Genomic DNA, 21660 nt, shown 5'->3' on the forward strand with positions numbered 1-21660 from the left:
AAAAGGGGGTCACGGGGAGGGAAAAGGGAGAAGACATATGGGCCCTAGTGGTTCGCATAACATGGTCACTAAAGACGAAACACGAAAATATCCGAAAAACGTCCGATGTTCGAAACGTAAAATCTTCGTTATAAATTCGAATTCAAAACCGTTCGCACCTACATGTTCGTGGCGATGAGTACAACAAGAATAACTTAATTAACTTAAACCTACACATTTCGACGAGACGGTCAATGAAAGTCAACAACTATGCCTCAAGGGCATTTTGGTAATTTCATAAGTTCGAAAATACAAAATATGATAAAATCAGGAACAGGGTTTCACAGCATAACTATCAATATAGTGGCCCTGCTTCGAGCCATCAACTTGTCTTAAATCTACATCTTTCCTTCGCAGGGAAATTCTTCACTTAAAGTCTAGAGGTGGTTGCCAAAATGATCTTTTAGAAGGTTGATAAGTTGTCTAAGAAACTCATAACTGAGGAAAAGCTAACAAGTTTTTCTTAATCGACGAGGTGGCAAGATTTGACATTAGGTTCAAAACTGATAATGCTTACATCACACGTGTGATGAATGCAATACTGCCTAAACTTATGCTTTGATACCATACTGATACACCTTGACTCAGAATGTCCACTTAGACTCTGAATGGAGCTGTGCTGGCCAACAACAGGAGGGTGACGAAGCCATAAAGTGTAGTAATGTGAAAAATGTGAGTAAATTTAAACCTAAAAAAATGCAAGACTGCGCTTGTGAGCGGGAATGAACTTATTTCACACGTGATGTCAGAGCATAAGTAAAGTACAGTAGAGTAGATTGAGAATTATACCATCGAAGGTAATCACCTATACCAAGATTTGCCAATGATCCTCGTTGACACGAAAGCTTTGCTACTAAAACCTGGAAGGGTGAAAAACAAGGGTGAGTGGGCCTAAAATTAAAGCTTTGTAAAAATATTTTCGAAAACATAATAACCCCTCGCCGTAAAACAAGTATAGTTTCCACATATAACATGCTACGTATAGTATGAAAATACTTACTTTAGCTTGCAATATCTCAAGAATTCAATACGTCACCCATATTTTGTAAATAAACACCTAACGTCTGATAATCACACAATCTCGCATAAATAAACATAACATATCGAGTGCTTATCGACATATGCTGACACACGAGTTCATGCAGATGTATTCTAACATGAACATGACTAGGTGTAATAATGATTTACGCTCTAGTACTACAATTACGTGAAGATTGATGTTATATGTGTCATATACGAGTCCTAATTGAGAGACATGACAGTTGGGATAGTTGATAAAAAATAAAAAAAACAAAAAGAAGAATTGAGAGATAAAAAGTTGCTACAGCTCAAACAATATATATACACATATACATATATATATATATATATATAATATTATATAATACAATATCCAGTGCATGTACCTTGATCTCGTCATAGTGTTTTTAAACAAACAAGGTGGACTTTGTATTGAATGGCACTCTTTTGTTTATTTTTTTTATTTGTTTTTCTCGATCAAAAAAATAAAAAATAAATAAACAAGTGCCATTCAAAACAAAGTTCACCTTCTTTTTACAAATTTAAACAAAACCTTATCCTCTTACGAATTATTAGAGGAAAATTTAAGAAAAAAAAGGGCTAGTCGACAATGGCGGCAATCATGAGACCAACCATGGTAATAGCATTCTTGACCAATGAAATTAGACAACGTAAAACACTTACATGAAATGAGTACGTGAAAATGAAACTATTTTATACGAGTTATGCGATATGATTTAAACACGTGACAACATGTGTAGGTTCAAAATCCCACAATTAAAAAAGCGTTGCACTTGTAAAACTCTAGAAATTGCAATTGGAACGGTATTTTGAAAATGGAAATAGGCGATTTGAATGGAATGATTTTTCATTTTTTGGTGGTTTGGCCAAAGACAAAACCAATTTGGTAGTTTGGAGATGAGAATAAGGGCATAATATTTTACCCTAAGAATAGCAATTCATACCAAATGAATCGAAAACATTAATTAAAATCTAATCTTATAACTACTAAAATCCAGAATGGACAGTTGGTCCCCACCCCACGCATTTGATGACTTTCATTCCTTACAGTTTCTGTCTTTCTTTTTTTTTGAGAAAGATTAAGTATATTTTCTACATTTCAATTTCACCAAAAGAAGTAACGCATTTATATTCTTAGTCATACCGGTACACCGACTACTCTAATCATAGTGCAAATGGTAAGGAGAACCCATAAGGGAAGAAAGAATGGACCACAGGAAAATGGTAGGTTTTGATGCAAATTCCAGATCTACAAAAAGCAGGAAGAATATTAGGAGTAGTCGCTCATACTAATCCTAGTGTAAACGTAAGGACAACCCATAACAGAAGAAAGAAGGGACCATGATAGAAGGGTAGGTTTTGATGCAAATTCCAGATCTACTAAAAATAAGAAGAATGCTAGTAGTCGCTCATACAAATTGTTACAACTTACACTAACTACCCTAGTTAATCCTAGTGTAAACGGTAAGGAGAACCAATAAAGGAAGAAAGAAGGGACCACGAGAAAAGAGGAGGTTTTGAAGCAAATTCCAGATCTACTAAAAATAAGAAGAATGCTAGAAGCAATCGCTCATACAAATTGTTACAACTTACATTGACTACCCTAATTCCTAGTGTAAATGATAAGGAGAACCCATAAGGGAAGAAAGAAGGGACCATGAGAAAAAGGAGGTCTTGGTACAAATTCCAGATCTACTAAAAATAAAAAAATGCTAGGAGCAGTTGTTCATACAAACTGTTATAACTTACATTGATTACCCCAACTAATCCTAGTGTAAAAAAGTAAAGAGAACTCATAGCGGAAGAAAGAGGAATAGTCGCTTACTTCCTAGGCTTACATGGATGATTCACAACTCTTGATGCATTTGTCGATGATCTAAAGCTTGAATAAGCGACTTTCAAACTATTGATGCATTGTCGGCTCTTGTACGATTCATTCATCCACATCATCAAATACCATTTACCTGAAGAGAGAAAAAAAAAAAAAAAAAAAAAATCTCCAAGTAAGTTTCTTTTCAGGTCATTAATAGATAAAAGGAGTAAAAAATTTAAGGAATTTTGAAATGACATATCTACCACAACTTCAAACTTACGACACTATTCAAGATGCTCATTATCTACTGCTACTAGAAATGCTTTAAATTATAGGTGTACCTTTGGTTTTACAAGAAGGAAAGAGATTATCTCCGGATCTTTTTCATCAAATTCATCCAATTACCTAATTCGGGTATTTAAAATTTAATCTAACTGCTAAAATTATTATTACTTTTAAAGAATCTCTTATTTTTAACCGTTGGATCAAATTTTAAGGGTTTTGATTGATTGATTGGATGAATTTGATGAAAATGATCCGTCCTTATAAGAAGATATTATAGGAAAGTTACATTTTAGTCAACATCGGAAGCCGTCCATTTGTTCACAGCCAGAACTTGTGGTAGGTGATAAGCCCATATAACTAACAGATTCTATTTCGATTGCTTTATGTTTATTTGTTTGTAGGATAATGCTCGAGAGATTAATTTTAAAGATAAATTTTATAAACTAAATGATGTGTCACCAATAAAAATGAGCATGTATATCAATACTTAAATAATAAATTAATCATTAACTTCCATGTTCTTTAGTTTCCAAAATTTTATTTACAAATTTAATCTTTCTAGCATTACTCTTTGTTCATATATGTGCAATTACATGCACAAGCAAAACTTTTTTCAACCATTGAGCTGCTTTCTTATTTTTTTAGGATGGTGCTATCTATATACCAATTTTTACTTTTCACACTCTTGTTAATTTTCGTCATTTGACATTCTTGGATTCATTTGATTTGATGATCGAAATTTGAGAAGAGTGTGGGAAAGTAAAAAAGAGTGTTGATAACACACCCTATTTTTTATTTGATAAAACACAAGACTTGTTTAGAAATATTTTTAAAATAACTAAAGTGTTTTCAAATCACAAAAAATTGAAGGTGCTTTTCTAAGTAGCACCTGCATTATTATTACTACTCTTCATGCAGGTGCATGAGCGCGTGCAGAAGACATTTTTTGAATCATAACGTGCTATTCGCGATTTACATGTTTTAAATGTATTTATATGCGTGAATTGATAAAAGGAAAGTCAAATATTTGAAGTAAATGAATATTCTTAGATCATGCTAGAAAAAAAAACCCCTCACAAATCAATCAAAACAGTTAAATTCACATAATAAAATCAGTCTTTTAATTTTCATCTACATTCTATTGAATTTACATTAAGTATAGAGAAAATAATAATATTTAATAAACAATTGATTGAATTACATTATTGCTAGTCCATTATCAAAGTCGTGAGACTAAGCCCACCTCCTTCTCCCTTAGTGTAGATAATATCGTTTGTTCAAAAAAAAAAAAAAATCATTTGATAACTAATTTAATCACATTATTATGCAAGTACGAAAATACCTTTTTTATAACTAGCATTACACACCTCTTAATATGTTTTGAACCTGTTTAAAAATAGAAAAAATAATATTTAATGAACAACTGATTGAATCATATTATTACTAGGCTATTATGAGATACTAATTTAAAAAAAAATTTGCACAAAATGAATTAATTATTAAAAAAACTGTTAAAATAATGAAAATACCCCTGCATTATTTTGCGCTGTTTTTGAAATTTTTTGGTGAACCTTGTGATCCCAAAAGGAGTTGTTGGCTTTCTATACAAAGATAAATTTCTTTGTGCTTCCAATAGAAGCGCACAAATGAGCAAAAGTGCTATTTAAATAAGCATTTTCAAACAAGCTCACTCCCATATGTCAATTGCTACATCATTTGGTGGCGAGTAAAATTTTGGACATGTTTAAGTGGTTAATATTAGTGATTTAAAGCTCTAATCCTACCACTAAAGTATGATAAACCTCAGGCTACGTCATTTCAAAATTTTTAAATACCAACTAATGGAATCCCAATGGCCATAAAAATTTGCAGTAATAATCTTAACCGAAGCAATTACATTTCGCCTCTGAACCCAGGAAGCTAATCAATAAAGCTTTTGAATGACTACAGGCACCTGTATAGGATAAACATCAAGTACAACAGTTGGTTCTTTGGTATCAAATTGGGGTGGAACTGGCTCCTCGTCGTTCTATCACGAACTTCCCTTATCTGGTATACCTACCTCTCTTGTCGCCTTTCCTCGTCGTCTATTTTCGTTTCTTATAAGGTTTCCAACTTATCCTGCCCTCAATATAAAGGTTTGTCAGCTAAGAAACAAGTGTAAGAACCACGAGCCACTTTATGAACCATAAAACGAAACCTTCTGAAGCTTAGAATTTACTAATATGCAATTAATCATCAAAGTATTCCACATTGGACTACATCACATGATAGGAAAAACGAGGTGAAATAGCTTAAACAATTTTCCATATTTCTCAAGAACAATAAATATGACTAGATAACATAGTTCCATGACAAAAATTGCGTTTTAAAGGTTTGTATCGCCCTGAGATTCAATTCGGTTGCTGATCACTTACGTAATTTGCAACTATTTAAGGGATGGATGAGCGGAAGTAGCTGAATACTAGTTTGCTCAACCTACGAGACATTCGAGTCTCAAAAAATAAAAAATAAATGTATCTAAACCATGACCATTCCTTGGGTATCAAAACAGTGTCATGTCAAACCGTTGAAAACATATAATTAAGATGAACAAAGATGAGCATCTCTCCATCAGCAAAATCACTTCTTCTTCAAAGAAGGTGAGGGAAAGAGAGCTAAAAATGCAACTAAAATTCCAACTTACCATGCAAGTGCCTAGTTCTGTAAGCTACTGAAATAATCCCAACAAAGTCACTGCAACACATCCACAATTCTCTAAGGCCCAGCCATTTACATCTGGTCATTTAAGATATATGATGGGAGCCAAGTCATCCTGTAATTTCATACATCAAAGTTAATGTCAGGCCTTGGAAGAAACATTCCGGTCATACAGAATACAGGCACCAAGATATCAAAAGTAACTTCAGAAACGGGACTATATACATAAGAACCAGTAACACTAAAGTAACAGAGAAAGTTCAGGAATAGATGAACTGTATCAGCTTATCGCTGTTTTGATTAACTTTTCTTCACTAATGCCATGAGCAGATTCTTCACTAATGCCATGAACAGACCACAGAGACCTCAGTAACACTAACAAAGTAATAGTTGTGATCAAATTTCTTCACAGTTTTGTTATGCTTGCCTGTCGTTTATTATACGATTGAGAGATCTTTATTAAAACTAAAAATCAAGAAGACCTCGTATAAACTACTGTGAAGCAAAACTAGACCAGAAATCCAATGCGGTTGAATGAATGTTAGAAAAGTCAGTAAGGCATTCAACAGCAAGAAGTAGAGGAATAGTACAGGCATGAGGTCGGCTGAAAAGGAGAAAATTCTTGGTCTCATTCTCAATTATTCAAAGAAATAAAATTTTCATAGCCTCAAATCCACATATTCAAGACTGCAATATACAATCACAGGCCACCAAGAATGAAACTGCCCTTAACTGTGCTAGTAAAAAAACCTACCGTCTTTCATCCACAACATAAGGAAAAGAAGAGACATTTGAAATTCCATCTGAATATCAGCAGTCGTAATCCTCTACCTCCCTCTCCTAATACAGAAACACAATAATAAAAGAACAAAAAAGGAAACGAGTAACGCAGTTTGCTTATTCACATGCTTTCCTATTGCAGTGAAGTAGACTGATATCTCCAACTAGAATTGTCAAACTGATACTAGAACTATGATCACTATTCAATATATCATTCACATAGATTTGAGTCAACAGCTTGATGAATTCAGAACAACATAAAGTCAAAGTAATTAGCGGTTACCAGGAATTACCATTAGTCATTTCCACTTCCAAGACATATCATATGCAAAAACTACCAGCTCAACTCAACAATTGTTTTCTTCTTGGTTGGAGACCTTGAGCTTAGTAGGAGAACACAACCAGATAAACAAATGGGAACCTCCAAGACAAATGAAGATTTTCCTTTGTTCAACTTCACCTTGCAATTATAGTCAAATTCTTAATTAACTCCTCATCTCCGGATTTCTTCAGGATCTCAGCTATATTGTCAACGTAAGGAGCTTTCAGTTTAATTCCTTTTTTTAGCATTGTTTTTGCCAGCTTTGCAGCATCCACTAAATGCATTTGCTGACAAAGTCCCATTAAAAGAATAGGATAAACATCAGAGTCGATGGAAGACAAGCATTCCATTTTATTAAGTTCATCAAACAAGCACAAAGCGTCAACCACCCGACCATCCAAACAAAGTTTTTTCAACATAATGCTACAGGCCAAACTATTTGGTTTGACCCTGCCATCAACCATCATCTTAAAGACCTTTTCTGCCTCCTCAGGTTTCCTACCTTTTGCCAAGGACACAACAAGAGAACTATAGCAATCACCATAACTGACACTACTTCCTGCAACAACTCTATCAATTAACTTATAAACCTCTTCAACTCGATCCTCCACACACAAACCCTTAATAAGAGAACTAACTGTAACACGACTTGGGGCGCATCCACAAGCTTCCATTCGGTCCAAAATAACCAAGGCATCCATCGACAATCCCTTGTCACAAAGCTTTTGAATCACAGATGTATATGTTACTACATTAGGAGTACAATCCCCACCTTCCTTCTCCATTTCCTTCAATAACTCAAAAGCTTTCTTCATATTATCACACCTACAAAATCCATCAAGAAGTGCCGAGTACACCACAGCATTGGGCAAACAACCATGTTCCTTCATAACCTTAAACAACCCATAAGCGTCATCTAACCGACCCACATTACAAAACCCTTTGATCAATACCATGTACGTGATCAGATCGGGACAAAGATCCACCAAACCCATCTCCTTCACCAAACTTTCAGCCATATCCATATCTTCCATATCACAAAACAACCTTATAACAACATTATACACCGTAGTATCTGGACGCAAACCAAATTCCGGCATTATCCTTAATACCCTCAAAGCTTCACCAGCAAGCTTAGCTTCTTTACACAAATTAAAAACAACCTTAAACATCTTAAGATTGACAAAGCACCCTTCAACTTTATAAGCCTCCAAAACATCGAAAATCACAGTCGGTTTTATCCTAATCTCACACAATTCACAAGCTTTGCTATACATAAAATAACTGTGCCTATAAGTGGATTGAAGACCAGCCCATATGAAAAACCTAAGACCCATTTGTGATTGGCTACCATTGCATCTCTGTAAAACCTGACTTACATATTTGGAGTCCAATTTCACCTGAATCGACGCTAGGATTTCCTCTACGTTGCCACCATTTTTCTGCAGGTGATTATACACTGTTTCAGCCGATGCCGCCGCCGTAGAGAAGAGCAGGATTGACAATTTGTGGTTTTTGAGGCCGAATGAGGAGGAGACGAACCGGGAGATTGAAGAAAGGCTCATCATTTCAACGAAATTAGAGGGTTTTGATCCAAATATGATTTAAACCCTAAATGCTGAGTGCTGGGAAGGCACGCTAACTAACCAAACGACCGTGTTTTGGCTAAACATAGAAAATTTTGAAATTTATAGATTTTTTCATGAATAATGCTAGATAAACTAAATTTATAGACTTCATGACATGTCACTACTAAGAAATAAGCATGTTAATCAATATTTATGTAATAATCTAAGGGTAATGCTAGGGAGACTAAATTTGCAAACTAAATGATGTGTCACCAATAAGAATAAACACGTTTATCAACGTGTAAGTAATAAATCAATAATCAATTTTCATATTCTTTAGTTTTCAAAACTTTATCTACAAATTTAGTCTCTCTAGCATTACTCATAATCTGATTACCAACTTCCATGTCATTTAGTTTGCAAATTTAGTCTACAAATTTATTCTTCCTGCTATTACCTTTTCCTCATGGGTAATCTAGACTGAATTTGCAAACTAAATGATGTGTCATCAATAAGAAATAAACACGTTAATCAACACTTAAGTAACAATCTAATCATCAACTTCTATGTCATTTAGTTTACAAATTTTTTATTAGATTATTATTTAAGTGTTGATTTACGTACTTATTTTTCATATAAATAAATAAATATAGATATGGTGCTGTGCTATGTGTCACATCCCGGCTCGGGCGGGACCACTTCCCGGGCCCGCTCCACCACCGTAGCACGATATTGTCCGCTTTGGGCCCCGACCACGCCTGGTGCGAGATTTATACGCACACAAATTAAACCCTCTTTTTGTCAAATTGTAGTATTTGTATAAGTAGGGATCGTTCTAGACCGGGGATTAGGAGGGATTGTTAACCACTTGGATTTGACTCAAAAACTTAAAATAAAGATATGAAACACTATACTAGACTCAAAGAATGCAAAACTAAACTTTAAAACACTAAGACAAACCAAAAGACTCAAAACAACACAAACACACTCAAATCTGCCTAAAAATCACTTTCTGGGCAGATTTGAGCATAAACACAAATTTGGACGAAATTAAGTAATAACTTGACTCAAGAACGTAAAAACACAATATAAAACACTAAACTAACTCAAAGAATGTAAAACTAAACACTTAAAACATTAAAACAAACCAAAAGACTCAAACATCACCCAAAACACTCAAAACTGCCTTAAAATCACTTTCTGGGCAGTTTTGAGCACTTTGGTGAATTTGGACGAATTTATGAAATAAAATGAATCAAAACTCTTATAAACACAAACTAAGACACTTTCTAACTAAAATGGACAATAAAGTAAAGGGGGATTTGGTTTTTGATGAAATTAAATAAAATGCACAGATTCTAAGTTAAAACAGATAGTAAAGATGAAATTGATGAAATTGAATGGATGGGAACCTAGCTAAGGGGTTCATCTCCACACATGTTACACTTGCATAATAAAACGATTTCCAATTGTATTTCAATAAACCATGAATTCTCAACACCCCAAGTTAACCGTGATGCACTAATTAACCTTCAAATCTTCCTAACGTTATTGAATTGGATGATGCATGCGACAATTCAAAACATTCCCCACAAGTCCTCAACATGAATGCATAGAAGAGATACAAGCAAGAATCATTACGCTCTATGAAAATTATAAGTGTTGACGAGGCATTCGTTACTATGGATTGCATGAAACTTATGCCAAGAATTCGTTTAACGCGATTGTTTATAAGCAACCTCCACTACTTGTGAATATAAGTTCGTAACTATTAGGTGAAACTCACTTATATTCTAGCGTCATATTCATGCATGAAAATTAAGCGTGCACTCTCAATAAACATACATAAATAAGTTATCAATCAAACGGTTAAACAAATTGAAATCACAACTTATGAAACGCAATTAGAAGTAATCAAATTAAAATGCAAGCATAAACATATATTTCGAATCACCCCCTAACCAAGGGGGGTTTATTTCCTCATAACTTTGAAATCAAAGAAACACCTAAACATTCCAACAACTCAAACTTGAATTGTATGAACGTTTAGGCACTCTTCTCTTCCATTCCTCATACGTACAAAACAAAGAGAATTGAATTTAAACTTTGAAATCAAAGAAACACCTAAACATTCCAACAACTCAAACTTGAATTGTATGAACGTTTAGGCACTCTTCTCTTCATCGTTGTTGTAGCACAAGGTCTAAGGTGAGGTTTGGTGGTGTGAATGGTTTGGGGAGTGGTGTTTGGATTAATAGGGAAACTCACGGCACAAAGGGGGAAGTGTTTGTGGTATGTACAATGGATATGGATTTCTGAAATGGAAGTGTGTGTGACTGAAATGTGTATGAATGAGTGTGTGACTATTGTGGCTGCAATGGATGCTTATTTATAGGTGAAATGGGGGGAACATGACAGCTAGGTTATGATGATGAATGCATGTGCAATGTTTTGGGAGAAAGAGGTGAATGGTGGCTGCAATGGATTAAAGAATGGGAGTGCATGTGCTTTGACAGCTAGGTTAAGTGAATGCATGTGCAAAATGCATGTGGAATGTGGCTGCAATGAAGGAATGTGATGGAATGATGAAAGGGGAAACATGACAGCTAGGTTGTGATGATGAATGCATGTGCAATGTTTTGGGAGAAAGAGGTGAATGAATAATGAAATGGGAAAGCATGTTAAGTGATAAGTGATAAGTGGTTATGATAAGTGTATGATATGTGGTTATGATAAGTGATAAGTGATAAGTGATATGATAAGTGATATGATAAGTGATAAGAGCATGTGGGTTAATTAATGAAGGAAATGCATGTGCAATGACAATGTGTTAGAATGGATGTGTGTTATGCATGGCATGATTGGGATTAGGAAAGGTTTAAATGTCCTAAAACTAAAGGGAACAAGGTTCCAACACTTTGGTCTTCAATTAGGTCTTCAATTTCGTCCAACACTTTGGCTCCAAGCATAAGCTATCCATCCTTAGCCCAAAAGTGCTCCAAAAGTCTCCAAAATGCATCTTTTTGCTCCTTTAGCCCTTTGGACCTACAAACACACGAAAATAGCTTAAAGTACTAAAATAACTAAAGAAACATAACGTAAATGCACGAGAACAAGCCATTTAAGTCGCATGAATATGCTCCTATCAAATACCCCCACACTTATCTTTTGCTAGTCCTCGAGCAAAACAAAACAACAAAAGAACACGAAACTAGACAAAACGAACAAAACACAACCTACACCTTCCAACAATCGTCTCACGGATTTCTAATGCACATGACAAGTTAAAAATCATTATTCCCACAGATTTTAGCCATCTTTACACTTACGTACATTCTTACTCATAGTTACCACATACTATTTCACAATTAAGCATTTAAAACCATGTTTTGAATGAAGTAACATGCCTTAGAGAATTTGCTCAAATCCTTACAAGATATGCACTCGTTTTTCACACAGATTTTCTGACTACACACCCTACACTAGTTATATGTGAGAAGATTGATGTAAATATGAATTCTAACACTCACATATGTTATATCAAAGAAAGCATTTTCTGGAATGTATATGAATATGATCTCATGAAAGGAATGCTACTAATTAGATGCGAGAACCAGGGACACCATATGCTTACATCAATTCCAAACTCCACATTATTGAAAACATAATGATCAAGATTGAAGCATAAGGGTTGTAACGGGTTAAGGGTGATTGGCTAACAATGAAAGGTAAGGATAACAAACGTTCTTTAGGCAATAACAAGCAAAGTAATGAAATTTGACACTTAGAATCACTCGTGATTGCAGAAACTCACTTAGACACACAAGGGGAAAATTCACACAACTCTTAGGGCCATATTCAACGTTTTGGACCCTTTCTTCAACTACCACAAACATGTGAGCTTATTTTCACTTATTTCTCACTCTTTTTCTTTCTTTTCACAACTTTTTCTTTTCTTTTTCTTTTTCCACGAAATTTCTTTTTTTCTTTTTATTCTCACTCATGCCTTATTTCTTTTTTTTGTGGCATATCAACACACACACACAAATTCCCCCACACTTGTTGTTTTGCATAATCGAAAGGATTCCCTCTAAATCATGCTTACTATGCTTCAAGAACAAGGGTATGGGTGATCCTAATCTAGGCTAGGTAGGGATGATATGGATAAACAAATAACAAAGGCTAACAATGGCTCAATGGGGATTATGACCTACAATATATAGTGCATGGGTTGGCTATTTGGTTGATGGCTTCACTACACACTTCATCTTGATATATATTATGCAATCATGCTTTGAATGGAATGGATGCAAGTTCTAGCATTTGGAACTAAGTGATGAAACGCCTTCTAATTAGCAACCAAGCAAGAATAATGAGATCATGCAACGACTTTAGAAAACAAGAAATCACAGAAAATAACTCTCCAAAGAAGGTAATGGCTCGAGTCTCACAGGGTTGTAGCGTTTGTTTGAGTTCCTTCCTTCAAGCATGTTACAAAAACGAATTTTTCTTTTATGATTGCATGTGAAGTCATATATTATAACCATAACCAAGCATATACCAAGAGTAAATCAAACTTTTCTCTATGTTTATAACTCTTTTTAACAGTCATGCAATTACAAACCAAATCCTTATCATTGTGTTGGAAGGTACCCTAAGACACAAACACACAAAAATGACTCAAAACACTCTTTTTTGGCTTTTCAAAACATATTTTTCAAATTTTTATGTGATTTTCGGAGTTATAAAAACAAAACATACTAAAACACTCTAAAACAACTTAAAAACACCCTAAAACAGCAAGGAACAACATTTGAAGTTATGGGTGATAAAATCCCACGAATTTGCATTAACAACATTAGTTACCCCCCCCACACTTAAATCAAACATTGTCCTCAATGTTTTAAGCATAGATTCACACAAAGCATAAGTAAACACACAAAAAGCACTTAAACATACTAAACATGGCAGAATGTAACTAACAAAAAGAAGAGTTTAGGGACGCAAATCTGGTTATGGAGTGTAAATTCCCTCTTCTCCTTGGTGATTGCATTGAGGCTTTGATCTTTGTGATTCCACAGGCTACTCTTGAACTGGTTTCCTCCCATCGTTGATTTTCCTTTGTGCTACTCTTGAACTGGGCAGCAGGATTCTTTTGGTCTCCCCTGGAGGTCTGAGCTTTCCCCTTTTATCTGTTTCTTTGTTCAATCTTTGCAGGAGTGGTCCCTTCTCTGGAAGTGTATCAACCGTTGAAGATGACTACTCGAGAGCAACGCTAGGTAAGCAATCAGGAATAAATTCCAGGCAGTCGGATCCAGATCGGAAGACTGACTCCAAGTGCCGGCTGATTGCTTCTTTCACTTTGCCATGCGAGTAAGAACAAGGACAAAGAAAAAGACAGGGAAAGAGCATGATATGAGATACTTTTGCTTTTGACCTTGATGATATGAGATACCTTTGCTTTTGAAGAAGCGTTGAGTGAATCAGCACACTTCAATCCGCCATTTCCTCCTGGGTCATCTGTACTCCAGGCATCTGGTATCATCTTTGGGGAAGAAGAAAGAATTGAGTATTTCGAAAGGCTTTGCTGGGAGTGCACCCTCAGAGGTGAGGGAGAGTTGGGCATTTTCTTCAGGTTTGCCTTGCCATAAAAGACGAAGGTCGACATATATAGAGATAATATCAAGTGGTGGTATTGTTTTTTTACCCGTGTCGACAAACGTCTCTTCGATTTCTGAACGGACGCCTCTTCGATTTCTGCACGACGCCCCTTCGATTTCTGAACGACACGTAGTATTGCGTACGCGGCTCTGTCAGAGCTCTTTTGACAAAGTCGCACGCGTTTTCTGAAAAGCAGAGAAAGCGTCGCCGAAATTTACGCTTGTCGGCAAAATTGTAGCTGCAATGATGACCTCCACGTGAACTTTTGACAAAGTTGAACGCGTTTTCTGAAAAGCCGAGAACGCGTCGCCTAACTTACGCCGGAAATTCCGGCTTTTTGAATCGGTGGACGCGTCGCCTTGGCTTTTTATAGAGCTATCGATCACCACAACAAACACACTCTGAAGATTGCCCATTCTTGAAAATCGACTCCGGCCCTTTGAGAATTAACTCCATCCACCCCATCTCTTTGAACACTTTTGAAAAAAATGGCAAACCCATCGAACCTTAGCTTAGAATTGAGTCTTAGCAGTGATACGGGCGCGCCGCGTCAAGGTAATGTATGGCGCCCTTCTTTCTTATCTTCTAACGGTCCTCTCACAGGTGAAGACTCCGTGATGCAGGACGCCACAACAGCTACAATAGTAGCTAGGAACCTCCTCACTCCAAAAGATAGTAGGCTGCTGTCAGGACGGTCCGATGAGTTGGCCGTTCAAGAGTCCCTCGCACTTAGTGTTCAGTGTGCGAGTTCTGTGTCCAACATGGGCCAACGCCTGCTTGCCCGCTCCCGTCAGGTGGAATCATTGATGGCGGAGGTGGAAAGTCTTAAGCAAGAGATCAAACTGCTTAAGTACGAGAATAGAAGTTTGCATGTGCTTGCAAATAACTATTCATCGGGCATGAAGATGAAGCTTGATGAGCTGCAAGAATCCAATGGTCGAATGCAAAGTGACCGTCAAAGTGACCGTCAAAGGCTTGTAGCTTTCTTCCAGAGGCACATTTTTCCTGGGTCATCCAGCGCTTGGCCAAGTATTGAGGCCTGGAATGCTCTAGCTCCGATGCCTTCCGCTCCGATGGCTTCCGCTCCGATGCCTCCCGCTTCTATGCCTCCCGCTTCTATGCCTTCCGCTCCTATGCCTTCCGCTCCGATGGCTTCCGCCTCGATGACTTCCGCCTCGATGACTCCCGCTTCTAGAGTTTTGCCAAGGAGTGGGGCTTCAAGCAAACAACCTTTGTGAAAGTTACATTATTCTGCCATGTTTTTTTTTTTTTTTCAATGTATTGGGTTGCCTCCCAAATAGCGCTTTCTTTTAAGTCTTGCAGCCGGACGAAGAACCCAATCACTCCAAGATACGTTCACGAATCGGATGAGAACTCCGAGTCATAAACTAGTACCTAAAACAAGAAACAAAACAACATAAGAATCTGAAATAAAAACAAACGAAAATAAAACAATCCAAGGAATTAGCAAATTTACTAATCCCCGGCAACGGCGCCAAAATTTGGTGCGAGATTTATACGCACACAAATTAAACCCTCTTTTTGTCAAATTGTAGTATTTGTATAAGTAGGGATCGTTCTAGACCGGGGATTAGGAGGGATTGTTAACCACTTGGATTTGACTCAAAAACTTAAAATAAAGATATGAAACACTATACTAGACTCAAAGAATGCAAAACTAAACTTTAAAACACTAAGACAAACCAAAAGACTCAAAACAACACAAACACACTCAAATCTGCCTAAAAATCACTTTCTGGGCAGATTTGAGCATAAACACAAATTTGGACGAAATTAAGTAATAACTTGACTCAAGAACGTAAAAACACAATATAAAACACTAAACTAACTCAAAGAATGTAAAACTAAACACTTAAAACATTAAAACAAACCAAAAGACTCAAACATCACCCAAAACACTCAAAACTGCCTTAAAATCACTTTCTGGGCAGTTTTGAGCACTTTGGTGAATTTGGACGAATTTATGAAATAAAATGAATCAAAACTCTTATAAACACAAACTAAGACACTTTCTAACTAAAATGGACAATAAAGTAAAGGGGGATTTGGTTTTTGATGAAATTAAATAAAATGCACAGATTCTAAGTTAAAACAGATAGTAAAGATGAAATTGATGGAATTGAATGGATGGGAACCTAGCTAAGGGGTTCATCTCCACACATGTTACACTTGCATAATAAAACGATTTCCAATTGTATTTCAATAAACCATGAATTCTCAACACCCCAAGTTAACCGTGATGCACTAATTAACCTTCAAATCTTCCTAACGTTATTGAATTGGATGATGCATGCGACAATTCAAAACATTCCCCACAAGTCCTCAACATGAATGCATAGAAGAGATACAAGCAAGAATCATTACGCTCTATGAAAATTATAAGTGTTGACGAGGCATTCGTTACTATGGATTGCATGAAACTTATGCCAAGAATTCGTTTAACGCGATTGTTTATAAGCAACCTCCACTACTTGTGAATATAAGTTCGTAACTATTAGGTGAAACTCACTTATATTCTAGCGTCATATTCATGCATGAAAATTAAGCGTGCACTCTCAATAAACATACATAAATAAGTTATCAATCAAACGGTTAAACAAATTGAAATCACAACTTATGAAACGCAATTAGAAGTAATCAAATTAAAATGCAAGCATAAACATATATTTCGAATCACCCCCTAACCAAGGGGGGTTTATTTCCTCATAACTTTGAAATCAAAGAAACACCTAAACATTCCAACAACTCAAACTTGAATTGTATGAACGTTTAGGCACTCTTCTCTTCCATTCCTCATACGTACAAAACAAAGAGAATTGAATTTAAACTTTGAAATCAAAGAAACACCTAAACATTCCAACAACTCAAACTTGAATTGTATGAACGTTTAGGCACTCTTCTCTTCATCGTTGTTGTAGCACAAGGTCTAAGGTGAGGTTTGGTGGTGTGAATGGTTTGGGGAGTGGTGTTTGGATTAATAGGGAAACTCACGGCACAAAGGGGGAAGTGTTTGTGGTATGTACAATGGATATGGATTTCTGAAATGGAAGTGTGTGTGACTGAAATGTGTATGAATGAGTGTGTGACTATTGTGGCTGCAATGGATGCTTATTTATAGGTGAAATGGGGGGAACATGACAGCTAGGTTATGATGATGAATGCATGTGCAATGTTTTGGGAGAAAGAGGTGAATGGTGGCTGCAATGGATTAAAGAATGGGAGTGCATGTGCTTTGACAGCTAGGTTAAGTGAATGCATGTGCAAAATGCATGTGGAATGTGGCTGCAATGAAGGAATGTGATGGAATGATGAAAGGGGAAACATGACAGCTAGGTTGTGATGATGAATGCATGTGCAATGTTTTGGGAGAAAGAGGTGAATGAATAATGAAATGGGAAAGCATGTTAAGTGATAAGTGATAAGTGGTTATGATAAGTGTATGATATGTGGTTATGATAAGTGATAAGTGATAAGTGATATGATAAGTGATATGATAAGTGATAAGAGCATGTGGGTTAATTAATGAAGGAAATGCATGTGCAATGACAATGTGTTAGAATGGATGTGTGTTATGCATGGCATGATTGGGATTAGGAAAGGTTTAAATGTCCTAAAACTAAAGGGAACAAGGTTCCAACACTTTGGTCTTCAATTAGGTCTTCAATTTCGTCCAACACTTTGGCTCCAAGCATAAGCTATCCATCCTTAGCCCAAAAGTGCTCCAAAAGTCTCCAAAATGCATCTTTTTGCTCCTTTAGCCCTTTGGACCTACAAACACACGAAAATAGCTTAAAGTACTAAAATAACTAAAGAAACATAACGTAAATGCACGAGAACAAGCCATTTAAGTCGCATGAATATGCTCCTATCAACGCCTTCACGGTTTTGTTTTTGGGAACTCACACAAGAACTTCCCGATGGGTCACCCATCCTGGGAATGCTCTCGCGCACTACTCGCTTAACTTCGGAGTTCCTATGGAACCCGAAGCCAGTGAGCTCCCAAAAGGCCTCGTGCTAGGTAGAGATGGGAATATACATATATGGATCACTCCCCTGGGTGATGTGGGATGTCACAATCCACCCCCTTTAGGGGCCCAACGTCCTTGTCGGCACACACGCTGCCAGGATTAGGCTCTGATACCAAATTGTCACATCCCGACCCGGGCGGGACCACTTTCCGGGCCCACTCCATCACCGTAGCACGATATTGTCCGCTTTGGGCCCCGACCATGCCCTCACGGTTTTGTTTTTGGGAACTCACACGAGAACTTCCCGATGGGTCACCCATCCTGGGAATGCTCTCGCGTACTACTCGCTTAACTTCGGAGTTCCCATGGAACCTGAAGCCAGTGAGCTCCCAAAAGGCCTCGTGCTAGGTAGAGATGGGAATATACATATAAGGATCACTCTCCTGGGTGATGTGGGATGTCACACTATGGATTGTGATTGTGTAAATCTTATGGAATCCTTACATAGTTCCATAATATATTTTAGATAGTGTCCTAGTTGTAATGTATTGTTTGAAACACAAGGATTCTCCCTTGCTTACAACTGTAAATAAAGGCACACGGTGTGAAAAATCACCCCACATAATTCACCAAATTCTCTATTTTCTCTTTGATTGCCGCTCCCCTTCCTCTTTCTATAATTTCTCAGCAAAAAAGGCCTACAGCAAGTAAAATTTTTTTTTTTCGAATAAAAAAGAACACATACTAAACATATTTTAGTTTTTTAGAAAGTTACTTTGGACGCATTTCTTTGATTGAGCTAAAGTTTCCAAATACGAACATGTCAGCAAAAATAGACGTAAATAACGGACGTCGAGGTAACATCTCTGAAGGGTGTGTCATCCCCTAAATGACAGTTGGCCGCCCCTGTTGGATGACCTAGTACACTAGCGAATAGTCAATCAATCTATCATTAGCCTGAAGCGCAACAGAGCACTCAGTTCGTAGGATTCACTTCCTTAGAAGATGAGTAACACGGTACAAAACAAATCCATAATTGATCATTGTCTCAACCATTTCCATCTCATGAGATTAATCCGGATTACTCCCGAGACTTGAAGTTCTTAGTCCAGTATACTAGTTTGGGTGAGATATGAAATTGTAATGAGATTATCATCGTTGACGTTCACTTATATGGTGCTATTGATATAAATGAAAAGCGAAGATATTGAACTATGTTTTGTTGTTTAGTGACAACGTAGAACTGATTGGCAACCTGCAATTACAATCCAGGTTGAATTAAGTTCCTTAACAAAGAGTGTTTGAACTTGTTCCTACACTGCCTTATGTAACCTTGTCGTGCTACAAGTGGGAAAGGAAGCGTAATAAGATGAATGAAATAATGCGATGTAATGCACCCCTTATGGCGCATGGCTTCTCACAAATGCCTTGTGATTGATTACACCATTATGAATGTGATTAGCATTTCTCCATGGGGATATTGATATAAAGATTTAAATGTAAGTTCTTGAAGAATTATATGAACTGGTTTAAATAGTTCGATCACGGAACACTCCTCTCAACTCGTTTGAGGTGTTTAATTTACAGATTGAAGTAATCCGGATGGATGTGGTATACATGTCTAAGTGATTATTTGATCAATCATGGATATCAATAAACTACGCTCTTACGTGTTAAATTAAGAAGTATTTCAAATTCCTAGAGTAGTAGTTTATGTCGATGCCATGAATCTCACTAAGACTTTGGAAGAGCTAGAGAAATTGCCTCGCACTTGAAGACGAAATTTGAGATGAAGGATCATCCATACGCTAGATGCAAATGAGACCCTTGAAGAGGTTGTGAAACTCGAAGTACCATATCTAAGTAGACTAAGTTCAACTTTGCGCTTTGTCGTACTTAAGACATTGCATTAGACAGAACATATTCTTCATTGTTGATCTATTGGTAAAAATGCAGCATTACATTTACACCCAGTCACTAAATCGGCATTAAAGATGCTTTTTAGCTACCCTAAAGGTACTACGGATTTGAGCTAATCCCTACGCATCAAGCCCATCCAACCTTCTTGATCCTTGGAATGATGCTTGTGGAGCCAAAAATAATCAAGAGGCGACGCGTGGATTTTTGGGCAAAATGGACAAAATTACCCTTGAGGAACACCGGAATTCCTACGTGCAAGCAGTAGGCGAACATCCCACAATCAAGTCAAAAGTGCCCAAAATAGGTATTTATTCAAAACCTATTTCATCCATCTTCTCCACAAGGTAACCCCCAAAACATTCCTTTTAAATTATGTTAATTGGCTAATTAATGGATTTATTACCTAATTAATCTATTAATGGCGAATTAAATTACCAATTACATCCAAAAAACACACAAGAGGTCGGTCACCTTCTCTCCCAGGGGAAATGGCCATGCCTTATATATTCTACCTCATTTTCTCTAAAAAGCTAAGTTTTCACTCTTGCTAAACACTCAAAAATTCTCCAAACACTTTTCCCTTAAAATTCTAACTTTGGCATCGGAGGTTCTTCGGCCAAAGCCCCCGCCCCCCCCCCCCCCCAAAAAAAAATCATAAGGCTGGTTCGATATGGGATACCGAACCAAAATCCTTGTCCCGATTTCCAAACCGAAATTTTTAGGATTCTCAATTTCAAGATCGATCCCAAACCAAATTTTCGGGAATCTCGAAATAATTTTGGGCTTTTGGGCATTTGGGCTATAATAGTGGGTCTGTGCACTGTCCAGTGTGGAGAATAGGCTGAATAGCCAATCTGCATAATTGGCCTGTAGATATAAAATCAAAAGAAAAGGATGTGTATGCCATAAGAGAATGACAATTGCAATTTCAATTCATTAAGGGAAAGGACTTGAGTTAATTAAGAACAAAATAGAGCATTAAGCATGGTGTGATTAGACTTGGGTTTAGGCTTGCAAATGGTCGAATAAAAGATGCAAATGTCAATTAGGCAAGTTGGACAAGAAGAGAAGGTTCTTTCACATCATTGATAGAATTTCTAACTGAAAAAAAAAAGATCTTTATTACATTGAAAAGGATGTGTACGCCACTAGCAAAAATTGCTTCTGATATACCTACTGACCTACATGGTGATGGTATGAGAAACAGAAACAAGTGCAATTTCAGCCTAGCTTAATTAATTAGCTATATTTCTTAAATGAAGCATTGATTCCTTGGAATTCTTCAAGTCAAGGTTTGTGTTCCAGCTACATGCATTAATATCCATCACAGATCACACTAAGACAATTATATTTTTTTTTTCCCAAAGGAAAACCAGCAAACAAGTGCAATTTCACACTAATCCATTACTGCATACAGTCCCAGAACTACTGGGATACACCCATAAATTTCAAATTCATAAACCCTAACACTCAAAAAACTCAGATTCAGTTCGGAATATCAAATGGGTTTGTACCATCTTCCAATTCAGAGCCAAAAATCAA

General features: G+C 36.7%; 1 protein-coding gene across 3 annotated transcripts; it reads right to left on the reverse strand.

Annotated features, from left to right (window-relative positions):
• Positions 1-4972: 4972 nt before the first annotated feature.
• LOC137711138 (pentatricopeptide repeat-containing protein At5g47360) lies at positions 4973-8587 on the reverse strand. Of its 3 annotated transcripts, none has more exons than XM_068450347.2 (3): positions 6952-8587; positions 5865-5993; positions 4973-5299 (listed from the first exon to the last, which is right to left on the reverse strand). In XM_068450347.2, the coding sequence occupies exon 1, from the start codon at positions 8546-8548 to the stop codon at positions 7115-7117; it is 1434 nt and encodes a 477-aa protein (XP_068306448.2). In that variant the 5' UTR covers positions 8549-8587; the 3' UTR covers positions 4973-5299; positions 5865-5993; positions 6952-7114. The 3 variants fall into 3 exon arrangements, with proteins under 3 accessions (XP_068306448.2, XP_088552014.1, XP_088552013.1); XM_088695888.1 differs by having other exon boundaries at positions 6942-8587; XM_088695887.1 differs by lacking the exon at positions 4973-5299 and having other exon boundaries at positions 5683-5993; positions 6942-8587.
• Positions 8588-21660: the final 13073 nt, after the last annotated feature.

The sequence above is a fragment of the Pyrus communis genome, chromosome 6 (assembly GCF_041283825.1).
Source record: "Pyrus communis isolate YQ-2024b chromosome 6, ASM4128382v1, whole genome shotgun sequence".
NCBI lineage: Eukaryota > Viridiplantae > Streptophyta > Magnoliopsida > Rosales > Rosaceae > Pyrus > Pyrus communis.